Source organism: Sorghum bicolor, chromosome 3 (genome assembly GCF_000003195.3).
Source record: "Sorghum bicolor cultivar BTx623 chromosome 3, Sorghum_bicolor_NCBIv3, whole genome shotgun sequence".
In the NCBI taxonomy this organism is placed as follows: Eukaryota; Viridiplantae; Streptophyta; class Magnoliopsida; order Poales; family Poaceae; genus Sorghum; species Sorghum bicolor.
In genome coordinates, this window is record NC_012872.2 from 73,613,112 (window position 1) to 73,634,384 (window position 21,273).

The 21,273-nt window shown below is 42.6% G+C and overlaps 4 protein-coding genes and 1 non-coding gene across 8 annotated transcripts; 1 reads left to right on the forward strand and 4 right to left on the reverse strand.

The window, feature by feature from the left end:
- On the reverse strand, nucleotides 511-2,286 carry LOC8077394 (probable sarcosine oxidase). Its single transcript, XM_002459094.2, has one exon. It carries the CDS (start codon nucleotides 1,994-1,996, stop codon nucleotides 737-739), a length of 1,260 nt encoding a protein of 419 aa, XP_002459139.1. The 5' UTR covers nucleotides 1,997-2,286; the 3' UTR covers nucleotides 511-736.
- Nucleotides 3,159-9,702, reverse strand: LOC8074099 (tRNA uridine 5-carboxymethylaminomethyl modification enzyme MnmG). Its single transcript, XM_002459095.2, has 13 exons — nucleotides 9,452-9,702; nucleotides 9,215-9,366; nucleotides 8,741-8,832; nucleotides 8,498-8,611; nucleotides 7,717-8,047; nucleotides 6,629-6,808; nucleotides 6,387-6,467; nucleotides 5,967-6,185; nucleotides 5,720-5,862; nucleotides 5,017-5,183; nucleotides 4,371-4,588; nucleotides 4,107-4,199; nucleotides 3,159-3,778 (listed from the first exon to the last, which is right to left on the reverse strand). Exons 1-13 carry the CDS (start codon nucleotides 9,609-9,611, stop codon nucleotides 3,587-3,589), a joined length of 2,142 nt encoding a protein of 713 aa, XP_002459140.1. The 5' UTR covers nucleotides 9,612-9,702; the 3' UTR covers nucleotides 3,159-3,586.
- On the forward strand, nucleotides 9,777-14,890 carry LOC8074100 (pentatricopeptide repeat-containing protein At2g26790, mitochondrial). Of its 3 annotated transcripts, XM_021457839.1 has the most exons (6): nucleotides 9,777-9,893; nucleotides 10,159-10,335; nucleotides 10,889-13,489; nucleotides 13,603-13,874; nucleotides 14,010-14,097; nucleotides 14,302-14,890. In XM_021457839.1, exon 3 carries the CDS (start codon nucleotides 10,953-10,955, stop codon nucleotides 13,416-13,418), a length of 2,466 nt encoding a protein of 821 aa, XP_021313514.1. In that variant the 5' UTR covers nucleotides 9,777-9,893; nucleotides 10,159-10,335; nucleotides 10,889-10,952; the 3' UTR covers nucleotides 13,419-13,489; nucleotides 13,603-13,874; nucleotides 14,010-14,097; nucleotides 14,302-14,890. The 3 variants fall into 3 exon arrangements, with proteins under 3 accessions (XP_021313514.1, XP_021313513.1, XP_002456972.1); XM_021457838.1 differs by lacking the exon at nucleotides 10,159-10,335 and having other exon boundaries at nucleotides 9,780-9,893; XM_002456927.2 differs by lacking the exon at nucleotides 10,159-10,335 and having other exon boundaries at nucleotides 9,806-9,893; nucleotides 10,907-13,489.
- Nucleotides 15,079-19,936, reverse strand: LOC110434115 (E3 ubiquitin-protein ligase RGLG3). 2 transcript variants are annotated; one of them, XM_021457840.1, is made up of 12 exons: nucleotides 19,689-19,936; nucleotides 18,227-18,369; nucleotides 17,691-17,775; nucleotides 17,430-17,570; nucleotides 17,214-17,327; nucleotides 16,824-16,921; nucleotides 16,674-16,750; nucleotides 16,500-16,605; nucleotides 16,105-16,232; nucleotides 15,859-16,003; nucleotides 15,720-15,776; nucleotides 15,079-15,498 (listed from the first exon to the last, which is right to left on the reverse strand). In XM_021457840.1, the coding sequence occupies exons 2-12, from the start codon at nucleotides 18,353-18,355 to the stop codon at nucleotides 15,415-15,417; spliced, it is 1,164 nt and encodes a 387-aa protein (XP_021313515.1). In that variant the 5' UTR covers nucleotides 18,356-18,369; nucleotides 19,689-19,936; the 3' UTR covers nucleotides 15,079-15,414. The 2 variants fall into 2 exon arrangements, with proteins under 2 accessions (XP_021313515.1, XP_021313516.1); XM_021457841.1 differs by lacking the exon at nucleotides 19,689-19,936 and adding an exon at nucleotides 19,403-19,547 and having other exon boundaries at nucleotides 15,101-15,498.
- Nucleotides 20,378-20,450, reverse strand: TRNAR-UCU. The gene has a single exon. It is a non-coding gene; the product is annotated as a tRNA-Arg (tRNA).

The following is a 21,273-nucleotide window of genomic DNA, read 5'->3' on the forward strand; positions in this document are numbered from 1 at the left end:
ATCTCTTTAAGGTGTTAATTGGACCAACCTAAATAGTTGGAGGGAGTAAATTGAACCAAATGATAGTTTGGAGGGTTATTTGGATAAATGCCAAACTTGGAGGAAGTAATATGGACTTTTTTCCTTTTTTTCCCCCTTTGGCGATGATAAGGATAAGAGAGGCGGAGAGCAACTGAGCAAGATGAGATATATGCATGCAATTGGATAAATTTGCGGATCCGGACCTTGGATTCTTCTTCTTTTCTTTTTCCTTTTTTTTTGCAGCCACTAATTAATCCTGCTGACTAGTAGTCCGGTTAGCTAAAGTTAGGCAACCGCACCTGAAAGTAAGCAGGAGTATAATACGGTTGTACCATGAGTACAAAAACAGGAGTACTGTAATATAGCAACAATGAACACTGCCTCGTAGTCGTAGTATAATACGGTTGTATCGTGGTGGTTGTGAAACTTCTTTTTAATAAAGGAAAGGTGCTGAGAAGCTTACTTGAGTAGTGCGAGGAGGGAGAACAATGCAAGCAACCGCAACTTGGTCTGTTCATCATAGCAAGTTTAGCAACTTTGTTTGAAGTTTCACCATTGTTCAATGCCAAAGTAATATTTGGCCTACGAAGAAGTTCCGTTACATGCTAGTGCAATTCATCCCATTCCCATCCATTTTTATTTTATTCCAATTCCAATGCATCTACGACTACGACTACGGTCGAGGAGAATTCCGTGGATAGGCAGCAGGAGCTCACTACTGATCCTTGTTGGCATTTCCCACTGGGTTCCCATCGAAGCGGCCGATCCGGAAGAAGCCGAGGTCGAGGTCGGCCTCTGCCGCCGTCGGGGAGTCGCCATCAATGGCCATCTCCGCCAGGATCTTCCCCACGGCCGGGCCCATCTTGAATCCATGCCCCGAGAACCCGACACCGACCACCACGTCCCGCCCGAGCTCCCCGCCGAGGAAGTCCATGACGAAGTCGAAGTCGGGCGTCATGGAGCACATGCACGACTGCCGGATGACCGGCCCGCCGGAGGCGTCGACGTGGCCCGGCATGGCCTCCTGGATCCACCTGGCCACCCGGTCCGTGACCTCCGGGTCTCCGGCCAGCCAGTCGCGCGCGTCCGGGTCGCACGGCGGGCCACCGTCGCAGCTGATCTTGATGAGCCCCGGGACCTCCAGCGACGGCGTGCCGTACACGGGCGGGTCGCCGTAGCTGGAGAAGGTCGGGAACCCGGCGCTCGCCGAGAGGCTCTGCTCCTGGCCGGGCTTCACGCGCCAGTAGAGGTGGAGCGTGTGCAGCGGCTTGATGGGGAGGTCCACGCCGCCGGAGATGGAGCCGAGCAGCTTGGCCGCCCACGCGCCCACCGTGACGACGCACTTGGCGCCGCGGAACGCCTGGCCGTCGCGGGTCCTCACCACGACGCCGCCCTCGGGTCCCGGTCCCTTTTCGATGCCGACGACCTCGGTGTTGTCCCTGACCGCGGCGCCTTTCGCGACGGCGAGCGACTGGAACATGGCCACGGCCTTGGTGGCGCTGAGCACGCCGCCGTGGTCGCTGAGCGCGGTGACCCACTCGTCGGACGGGTCCGGGACGGTGAAGGCGAAGGCGCCGCCCCACCTGCCGCCGAGGTCGTCGGCCAGTACCTCCTCGGCGCCGATGTTGGCGAGGGCGGCGGCGAGGGAGGCGCTGGAGCGCGGGCCCATGGAGAGGTGCGGCGTCGGGGTGAGCACGCGGTAGCCCGACTCGGCCTCGGCGGCGGCCCAGAGGCGGCGGGCGAGGCACACCATGCGGACGTAGCGCGGCTGCTCGTAGGCGTCGCGGATGATGCGGGAGTCGCCGTGCGAGGATCCCAGCGGATGGAGCAGGTCGAAGCGCTCCAGCAGCAGGACGCGGGAGCCCCGGGACGCCGCCGCGTGCGCCGTGCAGCTGCCCATGATGCCAGCGCCCACCACGATGACGTCGAAGCGGTCGGCGGCCTGGGGAGCTGCGGGTGCACCGGCGCCGGCCATGGCAGCTCGCGAGAGCTTTGCAAGCTGGAACGAACGTAGTACGGCGGGAGGGGGGAAAAGATAGGCTTCGCCGCTCGAGTGCAGTGGGAGGTGGGTGGTGACTGGTGACTTCAGTGACTGAAACTCTAGTGAGTGGTGACCGTGACCTGACACTGATGATGGGAAACAAACAAGATCTTGCTTGGGACTTGGGCCTGTTCATCTGTTGGCTCTTGTGTCCAACATGTACTACTGTTATACAAGCAATCAGCCAATCAGGCAACCTTACCTTCCAGTGACCATTTGCCAATCCAAACTGTTATACAAGCCAAAATAATAGGTAGGCCTTGTTTAGTTCACTCTGAAAACCAAAAAGTTTTCAAGATTCCCCGTCACATTGGCACATGCATGAAACATTAAATATAGACGAAAACAAAAACTAATTACACAGTTTAGCTGTAAATCACGAGACGAATCTTTTGATCCTAGTTAGTCCATGATTGGATAATATTTGTCACAAACAAACGAAAGTGCTACAGTATCAAAAACTTTTCACTTTTCGGAACTAAACAAGGCCGTAGTCGGTCGCGCTTTTCAGTACTGTTCCTTGATTTATGGCTAGAGCATGTTCGTTGTCGATCACTGAGCTGAGACGACGCACAGATCGTCTAAGCCTCCTGCACCAGAACAACACATGGAGAGACGTCTCTGAACAGACTGCGCTAGGCTAGGACCTCTCCACTCCATTGAACTTGAACCCTATTCAGAAGACACGAACGAATAAGATAAGAACATCCATCAGTAGATCATCATCAGTAAGTAATGTCTCAGAAAGTATAAACCAATTTTGCCTCCTTTAACATGCTTCTCAATCTTTCGTCAGCGTTTATTTCCTCCCAGTATTAGGGTGACGAAAGAACACTGGCGCCAGATGTACTTCCTTGCGTTCTCTTAGGCCTTGTCAAAAATCTTTTAAGATTTCTCACCACATTAAATCTTTAGACGCATAAATGAAGCATTAAATATAGATAAAAATAACTAATTACATAATTTGTCTATAATTTGCGAGACGAATCTTTTAAACCTAGTTTGTCTATAATTGAACAATAATTACTAAATGCAAACGAAAGTATTATAGTAGCCAGATCCAAAAATTTAGCTAACTAAACAAAGCCTTACTTTACCACGTACGTACATTCAGATGATATACAGCTAGATATACGCAGACATCATCTCCCAATGCCATGTAGGAGTATTTTTTGAAGCCATGTTACACAGATGAACAAAGAGATCTCTCCATTGCGGTCGTTGCCATTCTTTACAATCTATCTGCTCTCTCATTGTATAGTATTGAAAACTCTACAAATGTAATTACCAAACTACATTCTACTACTTTTCCTAAGCCACATGCACACATATTGCTAGACAATAACGCACAACATGAAGGCCCACAGGAGCCAGGACGACTATTTCTTCAGGTCGTAAAAAAAAGGCATACATGCATTTGTGCATCCTGCATCGTTCTAACAAAAACACGCAGAATCCCTGGATGCCTCACCGAATTTGTTGTTCCTGGTTCAATTGCCTGAGTCAGCCAGAAGCTCCCCCCGTTTATGCAGTGCTGGCATGGACCACCTCCTCTGAAGAACCATCCGCCTCGACTGCAGCTGATCTCAGCTGCTCTTGCTGTTTCCTGTGGTTAGCCATGCGTCGGTTGCTCTCCATCCAAATAAGGAGAACTGTCATGTCTGCTGGGCTCACACCGCCAATTCTGCTAGCTTGACCTATTGTTTGCGGGCGCACCTACAAATGGATCACAGGGTACAGTTTAGATAAGATGAGACCACAAAATTGGCACCCAATCTACATTATTACAATGGAATAACATGTGACTGCAGTAGTGTCACATTATCATGTTTTCTTCTATATGGTCTACTTTGACCTTGTGCTTGCACGTGACACCAAGTTTCAGAAAAAATGTGGCCTACTAGTTGAAATTCATAGTTAGTAACTGATATCTTAAGAATTCAACAAAAAAAAATGTTCATAATAAATGGACAACTGCTGATGCATATGCTTGTCAGTTGAAGGTTATCTTTCATAAGGTTCCTTGTACATATCCTGAACTTACCTTGGAAAGTTTCTCACGAGCTTCAAGTGATAGATTTGTCATTGAGTGGTAATCCAAATCTTCAGGAAGTTTCCTGTGTTCTTGGTTTACAATCTTAACAGAGAGAAGCAAACAACAAAGAGTTAGCTGCCTTTTCAATTAAAATAAACAAAACAAATGAGCTCATGCATGCACATCTTGAATGGTTATGTACCATTGTTCTAGCAGTTCAACTTCCCTCATAAATTTACACCAGAACAAAATCGCATAACCATAAACAATTACCTGATGTAATTGACTCTGTTGCCGTGCGATGAAACCTTCATACTTGATATCAATCTCTACACATTCCTTCTCAATTCGAGATAAATTTTCGTTTCCACATCCATGCTTATCAAGGAGTTTATATTGTACATGTGGCTTCTTTAGTATGGCTTCAAGTGTAGATAAATCCTTTACAGGTTGGTTGGATACTGCAGTAACTTCAGCAGCAAATTCACCTCCTGATAACAAAACATTGGAGCTAGAGCGTGTGAACTGTAATGACATGCTAAGTGCATTTTATATACTAACTACAGTCAAAATACATGATTCTCTAGTACATGTGCAGTCAACCTTTTAAAACACTGGGCACTAATGTATAAAAAAGTATATTGCCTCCCCCTTTCTTAATTGTCAATCAAGACATCAACTTTCTTCAATAAATTTATATGACCATTTATCTTTCTAATTATATGTTACCAAAACTCTTAAATGTGATTACATATCTACTTATGTAATTTCATGGTAAAGTCTAAATACTTTTATGTAAATTTGAAGTCCAAATCTAATAGTTTGAATGCATGCATTCTAGGACAACTAACAATATGTATGGTGCAGTACGTCAAAGGTATGTCATTATTCATTGGCTAAGAAAATATATGATGCTCACCTGGAACTTTTGTAGATTTCAACCGCTCTTTTTCTTGCTTAATGCGAGCTTGCTTTGACTGATAAAGCTCCCAGCGTCTATCATCTATTAAACCAATCTCTCGTCCCAAAGGGGTTAAACGACTATCAGCATTATCTGCTCGAAGCAATAGCCGGTGTTCTGAACGGCTGGATGTCCATAAATGAACCAGCAAAAACAACGGAAAAAGGGGAAAAATTTAAGAAATTTATGAACACAGAAGTCATATTGAACTAGACAGCATAATTATTCAAAGAACTCAGCATGTAATTTTGTATCTGTAGCCTACAGGAATTCACAATCATTAAAATTATCCCATTCCTCAGATCCAAGTGGCCACAAGTTGAGATTGGAGTTCTCTCATCCCCTCTTGGGCTGATTTAGGCCTAACTAGATCTAGTCCAGTTAAAAGGTGGACAAAGAGGACAAGGGAATTCCCACCTCTCACTTGGACCATTCATATTGGATCCGAGGGATGAGATTGAGTTTATGCATATGTGCATCAATATACTCCTGACCAGTTGTGCACCTTCCTCTTAAAATATAAACTCAACTATTAACTAAAGAACACAAATATTACATAACACTGCTCAGGCTTACTATATACTATAGGAGTAAAATTATTTTTTCAGCGTCAGTCATTTAAGCATCAATAATAAAAATGTTTTATACTGAAATTCCATACCTTGTTAGCATGCGATAGGGCTCTCTGAGATCTTTCGTAACAAGATCATCAATAAGAGTTCCTATATAACTGCTTTCCCTCTCAAGAATAATTAATGATTTCCCATCAGAATGCCTAGCTGCATTGATTCCAGAAACTATACCCTACATATATCAATCAGCAAGCTTAGGGTCCAGCAAATCTAGTCCAATCAACCATTCGAACTGCAATTAACTCATGAAGAACAGAGCAAGAACAATGAATAAACCTGAGCTGCAGCTTCTTCATATCCTGTTGTTCCATTTATCTGGCCAGAGAAGAATAAACCCTCAAACTTCTTTGTCATAAGTGATCTTGAGCATTGATATGCAGGTAAGTAATCATATTCAACTGCATATGCAGGCCTTAGCATTAGACAGTTCTCCAGCCCTGGTATAGTTCGCACAAGGGACAATTGCAATCTCTCAGGAAGCCCAGTAGAAAAGCCCTAACAAAGATGTATAAATGATCAAAAGTAGTAGGTTTCTCATCTAAAAAGGAAGGGTTTGGTTGACCAATAGTACACAGACATTACTTTGATACTTTCACATACAGATGGGGACAAACAGAGAAGAAGAACAATATATGCCAATGTTGACCAAAGAAAAAGGGGAAAATCGTGAATGGAGATAGGGACGTAGTAACATACCTGTAGATATAGTTCAGGAACATTTCTACCCTCAGGTTCAAGAAAGATCTGATGAGACTCTTTATCTTTGAACCTTACAGTCTGCAACAAAGACCTCGGTCAGTGGGTACATCAGTCATTGTAGGTATAGTAACTCAATTTTTTGCAAGAAAATTACAAGTTTTGTTGACAATCCAATAATCAAAATAAAAGAAGATTGCATGTAACAAAGTAACAAGCCAACAAGGTTCATTATACAGTACCTTATCTTCGATTGCCGGGCAGTATCTTGGTCCCTTTGCTTCAACCCAGCCACCATAAGTTGGTGTTTCCTCTAAGTTGTCTATAACAATTTGGTGCGTCTCTTTTGTAGTTCGTGTTAGATAGCAGCACATCTGTTCTCTCTCGACGTGAAATTCAGGATCAAAACTAAACCAACCTACCTGTTTCAAGAGGAACATCCTTTTATCCCCCCAAAAAAGTGTAACACAAAAGCAACTTGAACTTCAAGCTTAACCATCCAGACAAACCCTACATTCTAAAAATGCAACTGAATTCCTTTACCATATGGGTGGAAACCAGCAAGGTTCACAGCATATACTAGATGCAGGAAATGTCATAAAACTACTGTGGGAGAATACACCTCCATGTAGTCGAAAGGGTGGGATCAGCTAGTGAATGCATATATTACCCAAAAAAAAGCTAGTGAACGCATATAAATTATTCTCTGTAGGTCTGCAAGTGTACTTAATTCAAGGCTTCTTTTGATCTTACACATGCAAGGAACACTCAGTTCATGGCATACTTTATTATAAGATTTATAAACTACAAAACTCATGCCTACTAATGACTAATTACAGAGAAACCATAGCAGGATCATTTCAAAAGCATGGTGTTGCTATATCTAGCTGCTCCCTTCGGCTCCATAATTTTTAGTCGTTTTGGATAATATTGAGGTCAAAATTTTAGAACTTTGACTATCAATAACTTTCAAAAATTAGTTTGAAGATAGTAAGACAACATATATAGATTAGTCTTGCAAAGTACTTTAAGAAACTGACAAATTTGCTATTTTGTTGTACATGCTGTAATAATAAAAAATCATAGTCAAAGTTATATTTTGGAGAGCATGTCAATGTCCAAAGCGTCAAGAACTATTGTACCGGAGGGAATACCTAATGATACAGAATTGCAGCATTTAATTTCAAAGTACTGATCTTGTTCTTTGCTTTAACATGCAAATATGCAATGCAAAAAAAAATGAATAAAAAAGATAGCAATGAAAAGCTATTGCATTATTGAATCTGCATTTGTCAATATAAGTCGGGAAATTCTGTTGTGTACTATATACCTCTTCATCACCATGCTGGGGTTCCAATCCAGAAAAATCAACTGTCCTGCGATCAATTCGTGGTGGTGTACCGGTTTTTAAGCGGTCAGTTTCAAAACCCAGAAGCTGCAAGTTTTCAGTAAGTCCATGAGAAGCTGACTCTCCAGCTCGCCCAGCAGGCATTGATGTCCTACCAACCCAAATCTTACCACTCATGAATGTTCCAGTGGTAAGTACAACAGATGGTGCGTAAAAGTCCATGCCGAAGAAAGTGCGAACACCCTCAACGCTGTCATTTTTTCCAATCAAAACCTCTGTAGCCATTGCTTCCCTAATGAAAAGATTTTCTGTGCTGAAGAATAGTACGTGGAATAGTCAATAAGCAATGTGAAATCTATCACAATAAATTACATGCGGTCAACAACAGTAAACATCAGCATAGCATGAAAAAAGTTAAACTTTATTCACTTATTTGGCAGGCAGAAAAAAAAATACTAAACTCTTATGTGAGAAGATTAAAATATTTACCTCTACCTTGAGAGTTTTTTTACTACATTGAGGACTTAGACTAGTCATGCAGAACCATGGTCTTAATCCATTAACAACAATATCACATATCTAATTTGTGAAGGTGTCATGTTTGTGAAATGGTGATCAAGTTAACATAACTTAAATGAGGTCAGCAAAATGAAGCATATTCAGAATTTATGTAGTATTGACTACTTTTAGAGGTGTCAGCCAAGAGTACAAATCCAAGTAAAAATTAGCAACTTATGACTAAAGCAATTTAGTATACACTGACCTTTCCACAACATTCTTCATCTCTATTGCATATTCTCTCTTATCAGTCTGAGCACGCAGTGCACGTACAGCAGGGCCTTTTGAGCTGTTCAGTACACGCTTTTGCAGGTAGCACCTATCAGAAGATGTAATGAGTATCCTAAGATATCTTTGTTGATTAACTAGTAATCAAAGTCTGATCTCTCAGCCATTTGAACTTGTAGAGAAATTCATTCTCCAAACAACAAGACAATTGAACTTGTACCTATCAGTAATTTTTCCAATTTCACCACCAAGGGCATCTACCTCGTGAACAAGTTGAGACTTTGCGGGCCCACCAACAGCAGGGTTACAAGGCTGGATAGGGCAGAAAATGAGTTAGGAAGCAGAATCACACTTCTAATACTAAAATTTACATGGAATTCGTTGACAAAGGATGTTTCCTTATAGTTATAGGCTATAGCACGCTAAGATATGCATCATACTAATCAGAATTCATCTCTTCAGTTTCTATCATAAATTCATACCAACAGAATTTGTGCCCTATAAACATGCTATCACATGAGAGATTTCACATTGCTCAATTCCTACCCTCCAAATAATTTCAGCCATGTGACTAGAATATTTACCATCAAGGATCACGAAGCGTGATTTGTTGACGCAAAGGCCTAAGTTATTACGTCATTGCCAACGAACACAAGAAATGTACTGTAGAACTGAAAACTAGCTCAGCGCAGACCTGCCACGCAATCCGGTCAATGTTGAGCGTAAGAAGGAGGGTGCGCGCGCCGAGGCGAGCCGAAGCAAGGGCGGCCTCGCAGCCGGCATGGCCACCTCCGACCACAATGACGTCGTACCGCTCCTGGCGCGGATCCAACCGGCCGCTCGAATCTAGTGCAACAGCAGAAATTTGGCAGTAAGCACCTCTTCTCCGTTTCTCCCCAGCATCAGTCACAGCTGTGAAGAAGAGCTTTACCCTTGACGGCGGCGGTGGCGGCGGAGAGACGTCGGCGCGGAGGGGGGCGCCAGCGCGGCAAAGGGATGAGGCGGCGGAATGAAGTGGACGGGAGGAAGGACGAGATGGTTGCGGCCACCGCGGTGGATTGATGCGGCGGCGGGCGGAGGCGGAGCAGCATGGCCGCCGACGCCGAGGAGGAAGGCGGAGGCTGAGAGAGGACGAGCTCTCTTCTCTCTCCCAAAACTCCAAACCCATCCAGCTGAGCCAACCCCTTGTCCACCCATCACTGCTACTGACAACTATGGCCCACGAGACAGGCACACAGATAGGATCCCCCAGGCCCAGAGAGCGCGCGTCAAAAAAAAAAAAAAAAATCCAACGGCAAATGTACTAGGGCCGGCGCACGGGAAAGCAAGCAGACGAGCGACGGCTGCAGCGCCGCCCTTCGCCTCCAAACCAGGTCCGCTGCACGGCCGCCCTCCTCCCCCTCCCCCTCCCCCTCCCCTCCTCTGTCATCTCTGTGACGTATCGCTTGCTTGATTGCTTGCACACCCGGCCTCTTTTTACATATCCACTCGAAGAATTGAATCACTCTAGTATGATTTCTAGGATTTTTACTGTCTGATCAAGTAGCACTGCTAGTACTGTACTGTTCTTTTGCAGATTAATATTATACTGAGGTCAGTTCCTAGTGTTACTTTTGAAATATATCGAATTTCTTTCAGGGCGGCATATATATATTAACGACCATGGCCACCTTGTTTCTTCATTGGGCTAGCTCCATTGTTTCGGTTTCAGAGCTCCTTTTACATGAAAAGTGTCTTATTAAGAAAGATGTGTCGAAGAATATACTGGAACTATGTTGTGGGGAAAAAAAGGATCACGGATTTAGTTTAATGATAGTAAGATTTTTAGCCTCATTGTGCAGATTATAGTTTGTGCTATAATCATAAAAAACATGTTCTCAAATGCTTCTAGTGCATTTTCACCATACTAGAAGATCAATAACGTGTTTCAATGTTACATATACATTGCTTTGCATCTGTATCACCAACTTTATAATGAATTTTCTCACGGAGAAATGATGCTCTATGTGTCACTATTCATTACCTTAACAAAGTTCTCATGTGGCTGGTCTTTATGGACTTCTGCTGTGAATTAGCCAGGATTAGGAAACTCCAAACAGTGCATGCAGTAAATAGCTGGTTCTGCAAATTAGCGAAGTACTTAATTTCCTTAATTACATTGATGGTTAACTGATTTAGCTGGTTTATTGTAACATTACTATATGGAGATACATGAATGAATTCACAAGTTCTGTCTCTTTACCAATCATCTCTTGGGTTTAACCGTTATGTGCAATCAGCATTAAATTCAAATAATATGTTTGCATGTTTAGTAATGGGAACTCTCTGAAAATTTTGATATGTTTTGTCTATTTCTTTTCTGATTCAGGCATATTTATTTTATTAGTGATGGTTAATGGGTCGTAGGAGGAGCAGAACGATTTATATCTCCAATGATCCTGTGGCGGTGGCCCAAATGTACTGCTGAGTGCTTCAGGCGCAGGAAGCTTTTCCCCTGGGAAGTTTCTTCTTGCCCCTACTCCGTAAATGCCACATCAGTTCAGTGTGATGACTCAAGCGGTGACGAAAAGCTGAATTTTGCTCCTGGTAATGAGCCTATCCAGAAATGGCACCGGTTTTTGACCTCTGACAATGTTGTGCATACACTCCGCTATCTAAGGAGGAAACCTGCAGTTGCATTTGCCTACTTTAAAGATACACATAGCCTTGGTTTTCACCATGACTTCTCAACCTACTCAGAGATCATACAGATTTTGTCCCATTCATTCCAGGGGAAGATGCTGGTATCCTTGTTTTGTGAGATTCTCTCAGGAACTGATAGTGGTGGCCCTGAAATCTTAGCGCTCATTGATCACTTGAGAAAAACATGTGCCACTTCTCACGTACTCTCATATGCAGTCAATTGCTTAATCAAGGCATACACCACCTGCCATGATGCACAAGAAACAGTAGATATGTTTTGTCACCTTTGCAGGCTTGGATTTGTTCCAACGCTTTGGGCTTGCAACTTTCTGCTCAAATTTGTATCTCAGAGCAGTGATTCACATATGGTTGTAGCAGCTTATGATCGAATGAAGTGCTTTCAGTTGACCCTGGATGCTCAATCATTGAACATAGTCACTAGATCTCTTTTTCAAGCAAACAAGGCAGACGAAGCATTCCGAGTTTGGGTTGGGATGATTGAAATGGGAGTGAAATTAGATGTACAAGGATACTCATCATTTATAATTGGCCTTTGTGATTGTGGAAAGTATGACCTAGCTTATAACATGGTAAGAAGATACGCTGTTCTACAAGAGATATCCCAAGAGAGGGTTCCAATTGAAGCCTTCGCGTATAATATGGTAATTGATGGACTATGCAAAGAAATGAAACTGGAGGAGGCTGAAAAGGTCTTGGAGATCAAGACCAGACATGGATCTACCCCTGATCTATATGGCTATAGCTATCTCATTCATAGTCATTGCAAAATGGGTAACCTAGAGAAGGCATGGTATCATATTGAAGACATGGTATCCCATGGCATCGAGATAAATTGTCACATTGTTGGTTCCCTTCTACAGTGCCTCAGGAAATTAGGCATGATATCTGAAGTTATTGTGCACTTCCAGAAATTTAGAGATTTAGGGCTCCATCTTGATGGCGTGCTTTATAACGTTGCTATGGATGCTTATTGCAAGCTTGGGAACATGAATGAGGCAGTTAAGCTACTGAATGAAATGATGGCGGGAGGTTTGGTACCAGACAAAATCCACTATACATGCCTGATCAACGGTTACTGTCTGAAAGGAGAAACAGAAAATGCCTGGCAAGTATTTGAGCAGATGCTGAAGGCAAACATAAAACCAGATGTAGTTACATATAACATATTGTCCAGTGGATATAGCAGGAATGGCCTTGTTATGAAGGTATTTGACCTTCTAGAGCACATGATGGATCAAGGGCTGGAGCCTAATTCGCTCACCTATGGTATAGCTATTGCTGGTTTTTGTAGAGGAGGCAACTTGAGTGAAGCAGAGGTGTTATTTAATATAGTAGAAGAAAAGGGAATAGATAATATCGATGTGTTGTACAGTTCTATGGTTTGTGGTTATTTGCACTCAGGCTGGACTGACCATGCTTACATGCTTTTTCTTAGAGTTGCTAAACAAGGAAATATGGTGGATCATTTGTCATGTTCAAAATTGATAAATGGCCTCTGTAGGGATGAAAAGGTTCAAGAGGCATCAACTGTATGCAGTATGATGCTTGAAAAGAATGTTGTGCCTCATGTAATTTCATATAGCAAGCTTATATCAGCTTATTGTCAGTCAAGAGATATGCGGAATGCTCACTTATGGTTCCACGATATGGTTGAGCGAGGACTTTCTGATGTCACTGCATACACTATACTGATGAATGGTTATTGCAAGGTTGGTCAGTTGCAAGAAGCATGTGAATTATTTGTTCAAATGGTAAATTTAGGAATCAAGCCTGATGTAGTCGCATACACAGTGCTATTGGATGGCCACCTAAAGGAGACCCTACAACAAGGGTGGCAGGGCATCGCTAAGGAAAGGAGGACCTTTTTTCTTAGAACAAAACATAAGGTGTTGCTGAGCTCTATGAAAGAAATGGAAATTGAACCTGATGTAACCTGTTACACAGTATTGATTTATGGACAATGCAAAGCAGAATATCTAGAGGAAGCAAGGGGGTTGTTTGATGAGATGTTAGCGAAAGGACTTACACCTGATGTTGACGCATACACAACTCTTATAAATGGATACTGTAGCCAGGGAGAAATAGCTAAGGCTGAAGATCTTTTCCAAGAAATGATAGATAAGGGAATGAAACCAGATGTACTGAGCTTTTCAGTATTACATCAGAGAACCTTGAGACATCGAAAGGTTCATTAATATCTGTGATATCCTAAAGGTTGTGTTGATGGATGCCACTTTGACTGAAGGGGCATCCTGCCAACGAAAAGGTACTACTTTCTTGTAATTATATTTACAGTAGTCAATCATGAATGAATTTACTAAAAAAATTAGTATCTGCTAGATTGTGTTATCCAATATAATTATATTTATCCACCTGCAGGCTGTTTTGTTCTTAGAATCCTACCAGATTCGGTCATGAGTGCTAGTGATCGGTGTGCCTATGTGGCTATGTCAGGAAGGTGGACACCTGGAGCATAGAAAGACTGCTCTCTCAGCACATGGGTCCTCAAGGAGAACAAAATTCAGCTACATCAGCATCTGGATCGACGACTATCAACGGAGCTGTGCAGACACCATCGTGGCAAAGCTGGCTGTGGCATGGCACTGATGCCATTTGAGGGTTCCCAGACAACCAAGAGCTAGAAGACAGAGGTAAGCTCTCAGGGTTACGTGCCATGGGGAACTCTTGATGCTCCTGAGTCCATGCTGCACCACATCCATTGGGTTGTAATGAGGTGATTCCAATTGTTAGTCAAGCATAATGTTGTGTGATAAATCTATTTACAGTGTTCGACCCTGAAGCTGGTGAAGTTGGCGAAGGCAATACTTCCTCTTTCTGGAAAATGGACAGGGTTCGCAGAGTTGGGTTAAACAGGTAGGCATCCTGAGGACCTGAGACATATTATTAAGCTAGTTACAATGGGTGTGATTGATTCAGGTACATGGCTGTCCAGACTGGGCACCAGAGCCAGGCAAGGGCAGCCAGGCTGCGCGCGTGCTGCCATCACTATATTGTTTGGTTCAAATGCTTCCGGCGACCCAGGCTTCATTGAGCTTCTGTTTGGTTGCTTGTGTTTAGGTTGGATGGGAGCATTCGCAAGACTGGAGAAGGCCTCGCGCATGCGCCAGTTGCAGCGCCGGAGCCAGGCTCGCCGGAACGAAGTTGGTTTTTGTTTCCTGGCAGCCAGGCTGAGTGGCTGCCTTTGCACCCGTTGGGCCAGGCTGAAGGCCTCGTGCAGCCAACCAAACGGTGCACAGGTGCATCCGACGGGCCAGGTTGGGGCTGCTTCCCCCAACCAATCACGCCCTGTTTTCGACAAAACTATTACTACATTGAACTGCAGGTGGCCTGTGCAGTGCTCATGCCATGTTGGTGTCATCCTAACAGTCCATGTCGCCATTATACTGATGACTGGAATGATGATGTATCCAAGGATGAGCTGGACTCTGAAATCCCACATGGCAATGAGACGAAATACAGATACATAATAATGGGAATGATAGATACATGTAGTCTGTAGAATCCATCGCGATTTCCCCTTGATAGGTCTCAGGTCTCACTCTATATGACTATATCAATCTCCATGTCAAGTAACATTTTTATGTACCTCTATTGTGCACTATCCCTCAAGAAGTTAATACAACAATCTCTTGTTTAGTGCTCATAACATCACTCCAGCCTCCAGGGGTTGTGCTTCGTGTAGAGAAAAACAAATAATCACAAGACCAGTGATACACAGCCCATGTAACCTGTTTGGTGTCAACAAATAAAGATATTGGTGCGATTGAAATTATGACTTAGTTCTGAACCAACAGCTTTGTGGAAGACACAAAGAACCCTAATTTTGCCAAACTATTGATTCACATCAGAATCCAAAGATTGAATAGTCTATTCTGCATTTCACAAGTGCCTTCCAAATGCACATGGAGTTTACTATCGTTGCTGGACAATTGGTGGTATTCCATTCAACAAGGACACAAAATTTCCCTGCTACTATTACAAGATAACATTAGAATTTTACTTGTGATTGATACAAATTACTCATCAACAACATTACTGAATAGGCAGAGACGTTTTTGTACATGCATCGTTATCATGACATTGACATCTCAAGATTGTAATGAAAGTCCTTGCGCTCCAATGTTCTTGCTCCTTACTGTTTGGTCTCATCCCTCCAGACGCCACACCGTCTTAAGAGTAGAGCCTCACACGCATGGTAATTGGCACACGGCACAATGGGCATGTTGATAATGTTGGGCCACATTCCTTGCATGTCTTGCAAGGGGGAAAAAAGGTTTGTCAATAACTCATCCAAACAAAGGAATTAATTGAATTATTATCTTTAAAGGTTAGTCATAGTTCTCAAATCTCAGGTTAGTTCATTTGGGAGAGTTCACTAGCAATAGATATTGTCATATTGGGTAATCATTTACCATTTCACACTTTCAAACTTCGATACTTAGCATATGGAGATGGAATGTGTATAGAAAACTTACCAGGTGACCACACTGAAAAGCCATGTCCTTTGGATTGGTTAAACATATGGGACATACCTGTAGGCGGCAAAGATATAGTTTAACACTTTATGTGACAGCACTCTTGAGAAATATAATGAAAACTACTGGCCCAAAGTACCTGCTCGTCGGCAGTGCTTTTGCCAATACCAGTTGACTTCGAGCTTGCAGTTTGAGGAGGATGTGAAGCTGCAGCATTATCATTTTCAAGAACTTTATTTGGAGGAGGAAGAATCCTAGGAGAGCCAATCCTTTGTGCATGCTTTCTGGAAAAGACAATACATCCAAGATCAGCAAATGGAAAAGAAATGGCAGCAATGCCAAGAAACTAATTCAGGAGCACAAAGAACTGAGTAAGAACAGGTACTCTGGAGGTCGGAGGCCTTGAGTTGCTTTATACTGAGAAGGTATTTCCATAAGAGCTGCAAGGGCAAATGCAGCCTCCTTCTTTGACATATCCTTACTTGTTGACATAATATCAGTGAAGTTCACAAACTGCAATAGTTCATCAATAAAATTCACAGAAGACCAACAGGTCAGAAACTGAAGTCTATTCTACTCAGAAGGCAATGGCAGAAAATAAATTTAATTTAGGTTAGTATATTTTTTCTTACTTGGAATAATCAATATGCTCGCAACTTTATGTAAAAAAGTGACATGTACATGTATACAATAGCAAGCACGGGGTACTTTTATAAGTGGAGGAACATCAACGATTAGGAATTTAAACATCATAGAGTAGTATTATATAATTATAATCACCTGGAAATTGTCAAAAGCTCTTTCAGGGATACAGTCATCAAAATGCTGCATCGCATCCCATGGTCCATCACCCACCCCAACCATTACTATTGAAAGAGGATAGTGGCTGACAACCAAATAGGCTTCAGTAATACCACAAGACCAAGTTCTAAGACATGATGAACTGAATTTTACCTAGCATCAACAATTGCTTGTATAGTTGCTTGTTCCTGTGGACTTAATCTTCCATCATTTGTATTAGAGGCAGTCACCTACAACTTTTGCTCAGGTCAAATATGTTGATAATTCTAGTTAATTATTTCAATGCTATTATGAACATGTTACCTGTCCATCAGCTATGATCACGAGGACATGGTATTGCCAATTACTATTTTCAACAACAGAAATCGCTGCATAAATAAGAGGTGCAAAAGAAGTTGGTCCTGCACACAGTTGAACCAAGGAATAAGCAACACGTAACCACAGACCAGTACTGCCAGTAATGCTACTGGCCACTAATATTTTCCTACGAGTTTGAGGACTACACAACTAGGCTATTGCACAGTAGTTTATCAGGAGCTTGGGCCTTGTTTCTCTTCAGAAACTTGAAAATCCTATAGTCTGGGCTCTCTGGAGACTGAAATACTTTGGTCTTCTGACGTATTAGTTATTACAGCATCTATGGTACACGAGGGGGGGGAGAGAGGAGGGGGGGGGGGGGGGGGGGGTTGTTACCTGAAAGGTTCAAATGTGGTACAATTTGCCGATACCTTGCAAGAACCTCCTCAAAGCCACGACAGAGTCGGTTCTCTGGGTAGAAGCTGAAGACAGAGTGATCATGTGTAGAAGCTACAAAATGAATTTAACTCTTGTCACACCATGTATGAACCATGCCAATTGCCTAAATTCAGGTGATTATGGGAAAATGACAAAAGAATGGTGAATAGTTACCATCGCCAAATCCAAAACATGGTATTAAGTTATCATCATCAAAAGGTGACAGTGTTCGCCCGATTATAGAGATAGCTTGCTCATATGGATTTGGGGTGCCATTAATGGCGTGCAGAGATTTTCTTCTAAAGGAATGCCTGCCTGCAGAATTCAGACAAGCAGTTATTTATAATCAGGAGGATCTTAATTCTTAAGTAAAGCTGCTAGAAAGCCATGAAGTAGAAGGAAACAGCCGTGATGGGATTGCAGAAATAACACTACCTGACCACTCATTGCTTTTGGTGAAATCAATACCAAGAATTAGATTTGATGATTCGAGACCAGCTTCTCTCAGTGCAGTAGTAACCTTCACAAATATGAAATGAATTTAAAAATTTACACAGAGGCATATAACACAAAAAAACATATTGTGTTGAAATAGGGCAGTTGAAGCATGTGAGCAGCGTTGACTACACGAAACCAAATTGGTAGATGTTGTGGCCAAAGACTTATGACCGTTTCACAGGTATACATTGTATGATACTAGATTGTCGTTTTAAAAACTGTCAGTGCCAAGATTTAGGGTAGTAAGGCCACCTAAAGCCCTCAATTTTACCTTTTATGAATTAATTTTTTAAAAGATAATGGAATGTGTTTACTCCTGCCTCTGCTTGTATTTGTTTCTGCATTGAACTTATGTTCAACAGATTCGACCAACAAAATCAAGGATGACAGGAAAGATTATAGGTTCAGATGAGAAACTTGTTTAGACTTCAAATATGAGCAAGATCGCATCAGGAAATGTTACTGCTGGTTACCGCATCGACGGAGCTATAATTGTCTGGTATAAATTTTGGCTGCCTTTTATCATGGTTTTTGTCCTTGGAATGCCCAGAGGAACCATGACCTTGATGCCAGTGCTTGTGATGAGTTCTCTCACCCCACATTATAATAAAATGATCTGCGGTGACATATAAGTTCCAAAGCATTAGGGAGTCACATTTAGTCGTTGAAGCAAAGAAGTCACAACAGCTGAGAAATATATCACATGTAGTTTTTAGAAATTATGCTCAAGGAAACAGGAAGAAACAAGAGAGAGAGAGAGAGAGAGAGAGAGAGCAAATGGAGGGTATGTATTTTTTTTAGTACTAGCACAATACGTAGAATTCCTTATCCCATGCTGGTAACATTCCATGCCTCAACCTTGTGATCAATCTGATAAATCAGATTAGATACTATATTCTAATATACACCATGCACTATAGTTTTTCTTGCAGGAAATGATGGAGGGACTACACGAAAAGTAGTACTAATAGAATCTGCGCACAAGATTGTTCCATATAATGGAATTGTGATTTGTCAGACATAAACTAGCAGCTACCGATGTGAATTTTGATGCAAAAAGGAAGTTGAGTTAGGAGTTACGGTAGCCCTAGAAAGGCCCATTTGAAAGGGAAGAGGCACCACATAGATATAGGAAGCTTTGGTGCTGAATTCAACAAGCATTCGTATGTATCAGTCAAATAAAAATGCTTTATTACACAATAACAAGTACTGGCTAAATAAATGAACCATGCACAAACCACTAGAAGGATCAAGTATCCTTAAAAAAATGAAACGAGCCTGATGGATCAAATATCTTAACAGAATTTACTAGTTTGTTGAGATGAAGCAAAATGGTGAACCAAGCACAAAACGGAATCAAACTAACATAAAATTTGGTCAGCCTAGTAATAGCTGCGAATTAACCACAAAATCGAGTCATTAAGCTAAAGGAAGACTGTTAAAGTTCCTTATGCCTAGTAATAGATAGATGCAAGCCAACTGCACGTGAAGGTCAATCGCGTGCTTTGCAGTTGTCATCAAGAGAGCCTAAAATTAAGCAAAGCATAAACAGAGGGCGACGCATAATGTCGCTCCTCAAGAACCATTCCCCATTTTGAGGTGGAAAATAAGCACCCCGCAGTACAGGTACAGTAATTGTCGTCCCTAACCAGCTGCTAGTAGCTGAAGAATCGACTGGCCCCTAATCACTCCGCTTGGGAGTTGGGGCTGCCTTCTCCCCCCAGACACCCATCAATCGAATTCTCAATCCACTAGAGCCAAAAATCCGCCCACTAAAACGACATACCCTAGTTACTATAACAATAAAAATAATATAATACTACAAGGTCGATTCGGGCTTCTTGTTAGCACCACCGTCGACGACGACGGGTCCTCGGCGCACAAACAAATCACGACCCAGACAGAAATTGCAAGGCAAAAGATCATTGTTATTACCAGGTAAAGGCAGGTGAGGGTCTGGCGAGCGGACGTGGCGGCGGCGGCTCGTGCATGCAGGTACAGACCACGGGCGCAAGAAGAGGAGAGCAGAGTCAAGGGAAAGGAGAGGAAGTCAAGGGAGACGAAGGACGGGAAGGAGGAAGAGTGGGAGGGAGAGAGCCCTGTGGCAGCTTCGAGGATGCTACCAGGGGCGTGCAGCCGTGCCCGTGGTGGTAGCGTGCGGCTGCAGCACGGCGGCTGCCTGCGGAAGTGGCCATAGCGTGCGTGATTGAAGTGAAGACAAGGGCAAGCAACCGATTTCGCTTTAACATGGCATTATGGCAACCGATTTCGCTTTCGGTATCTGTAAAGACAGTCATCATCGAGCGTTGATAAGACGCACACCATGTCCTACATCCATGACACATGAAACATGATCCAGGACCAGGAATATCTCCATGTGGATGGAATAGTTTTCTTTCTTTTCTTTTTTTTTTTTGGCTCAAAAAATAAAGCAAACAAAAAAATTAAAATTTTTACACGCCCGGTGGGACTCGAACCCACAATCGCCTGATTAGAAGTCAGACGCCTTATCCATTAGGCCATCCAGGACCAGGAATATCTCCATGTGGATGGAATAGTTTTCTTTCTTTTCTTTTTTCTTTTTGGCTCAAAAAATAAAGCAAACAAAAAAATTAAAATTTTTACACGCCCGGTGGGACTCGAACCCACAATCGCCTGATTAGAAGTCAGACGCCTTATCCATTAGGCCACGGGCGCTCACTTGCGGTGGTTGTAAAGCAACAAATTTTATATAATATACAGTTGTTTCCGCTCATTTTGGATTGTAGATGGAAGGGTGAAATAATTCGAGAATCTCACCAATCGGCTCCATTGTTTTCTGCCTCCACTCACCTCCTTAATATTTAAACAAATGCACATTTCAATGAAAGCTTATACGGTCTTTGAAAGCTGCTCCAAGGATCCAAATAATAGTTAGGTCTTGTTTGGATGTAGTCGGATTCACATCAATCCACATGTATTGGGATGGATTGGAGTAAAACTTGAACTAAATTCCACCTCAATCCACTTCAACACATGTGGATTGAGGTGAATCCGACAACATCCAAACAAGGCCTTAGGTGCATATTGGCTTTATATTATCTACAGCATCAGCCACAAGTTTGGTTACATCGCGTTCAGTTTCAAGCTAGGCGGCAAAAAAAGTTTTCTAAACAGTAGCATGAACTCTCGTTTCTTGATCAATTCTTTTTTCTCACCAGCCACTACCAAAATCCCTCGTATAGCAGAGAATTTTCAATCAATTGGAATCCATTTTCGATGAGTACGCTGATAAATTAATATTACCTTAGATAGAATCTAAGCCCTTCGAAGCATCAGTAGTTGTAGTAGTGGGTACGGCTTTCGTTCGACTCGCTCTGGGTTTGGAATCAAAATCAAGAAAATACCCAAGGCACAAAAATTATAAGCGAGCAGAATGCCCAGAGGAGATTCTCCATGTCGCTTGGTTGACAAACTGTTTCCTATTCCGTATAATACTTTGATTGATCTCACAATCATTCGCTCCAAAATAAAATAAAAA

Bases quoted from the DNA above. Each gene is read 5' to 3' on its own strand.
- LOC8077394 (XM_002459094.2), bottom strand. From the start codon at position 1,996: ATGGCCGGCGCCGGTGCACCCGCAGCTCCCCAGGCCGCCGACCGCTTC.
- LOC8074099 (XM_002459095.2), bottom strand. From the start codon at position 9,611: ATGCTGCTCCGCCTCCGCCCGCCGCCGCATCAATCCACCGCGGTGGCC. The intron at 9,367-9,451 runs GTAAAGCTCTTC...CTGTTGCACTAG, and splicing joins CGCCACCGCCGCCGTCAAGG to ATTCGAGCGGCCGGTTGGAT. The intron at 6,468-6,628 runs GTACTGTATAAT...TCTTTGTTGCAG, and splicing joins GCCCGGCAATCGAAGATAAG to ACTGTAAGGTTCAAAGATAA.
- LOC8074100 (XM_021457839.1), top strand. From the start codon at position 10,953: ATGATCCTGTGGCGGTGGCCCAAATGTACTGCTGAGTGCTTCAGGCGC.
- LOC110434115 (XM_021457840.1), bottom strand. From the start codon at position 18,355: ATGTGGGGTGAGAGAACTCATCACAAGCACTGGCATCAAGGTCATGGT. The intron at 17,571-17,690 runs GTAGTGTTATTT...TGAATTCTGCAG, and splicing joins CAAAAGCAATGAGTGGTCAG to GCAGGCATTCCTTTAGAAGA. The intron at 15,499-15,719 runs GTAAGTTTTCTA...CCCCCTTGCAAG, and splicing joins CTTTTCAGTGTGGTCACCTG to ACATGCAAGGAATGTGGCCC.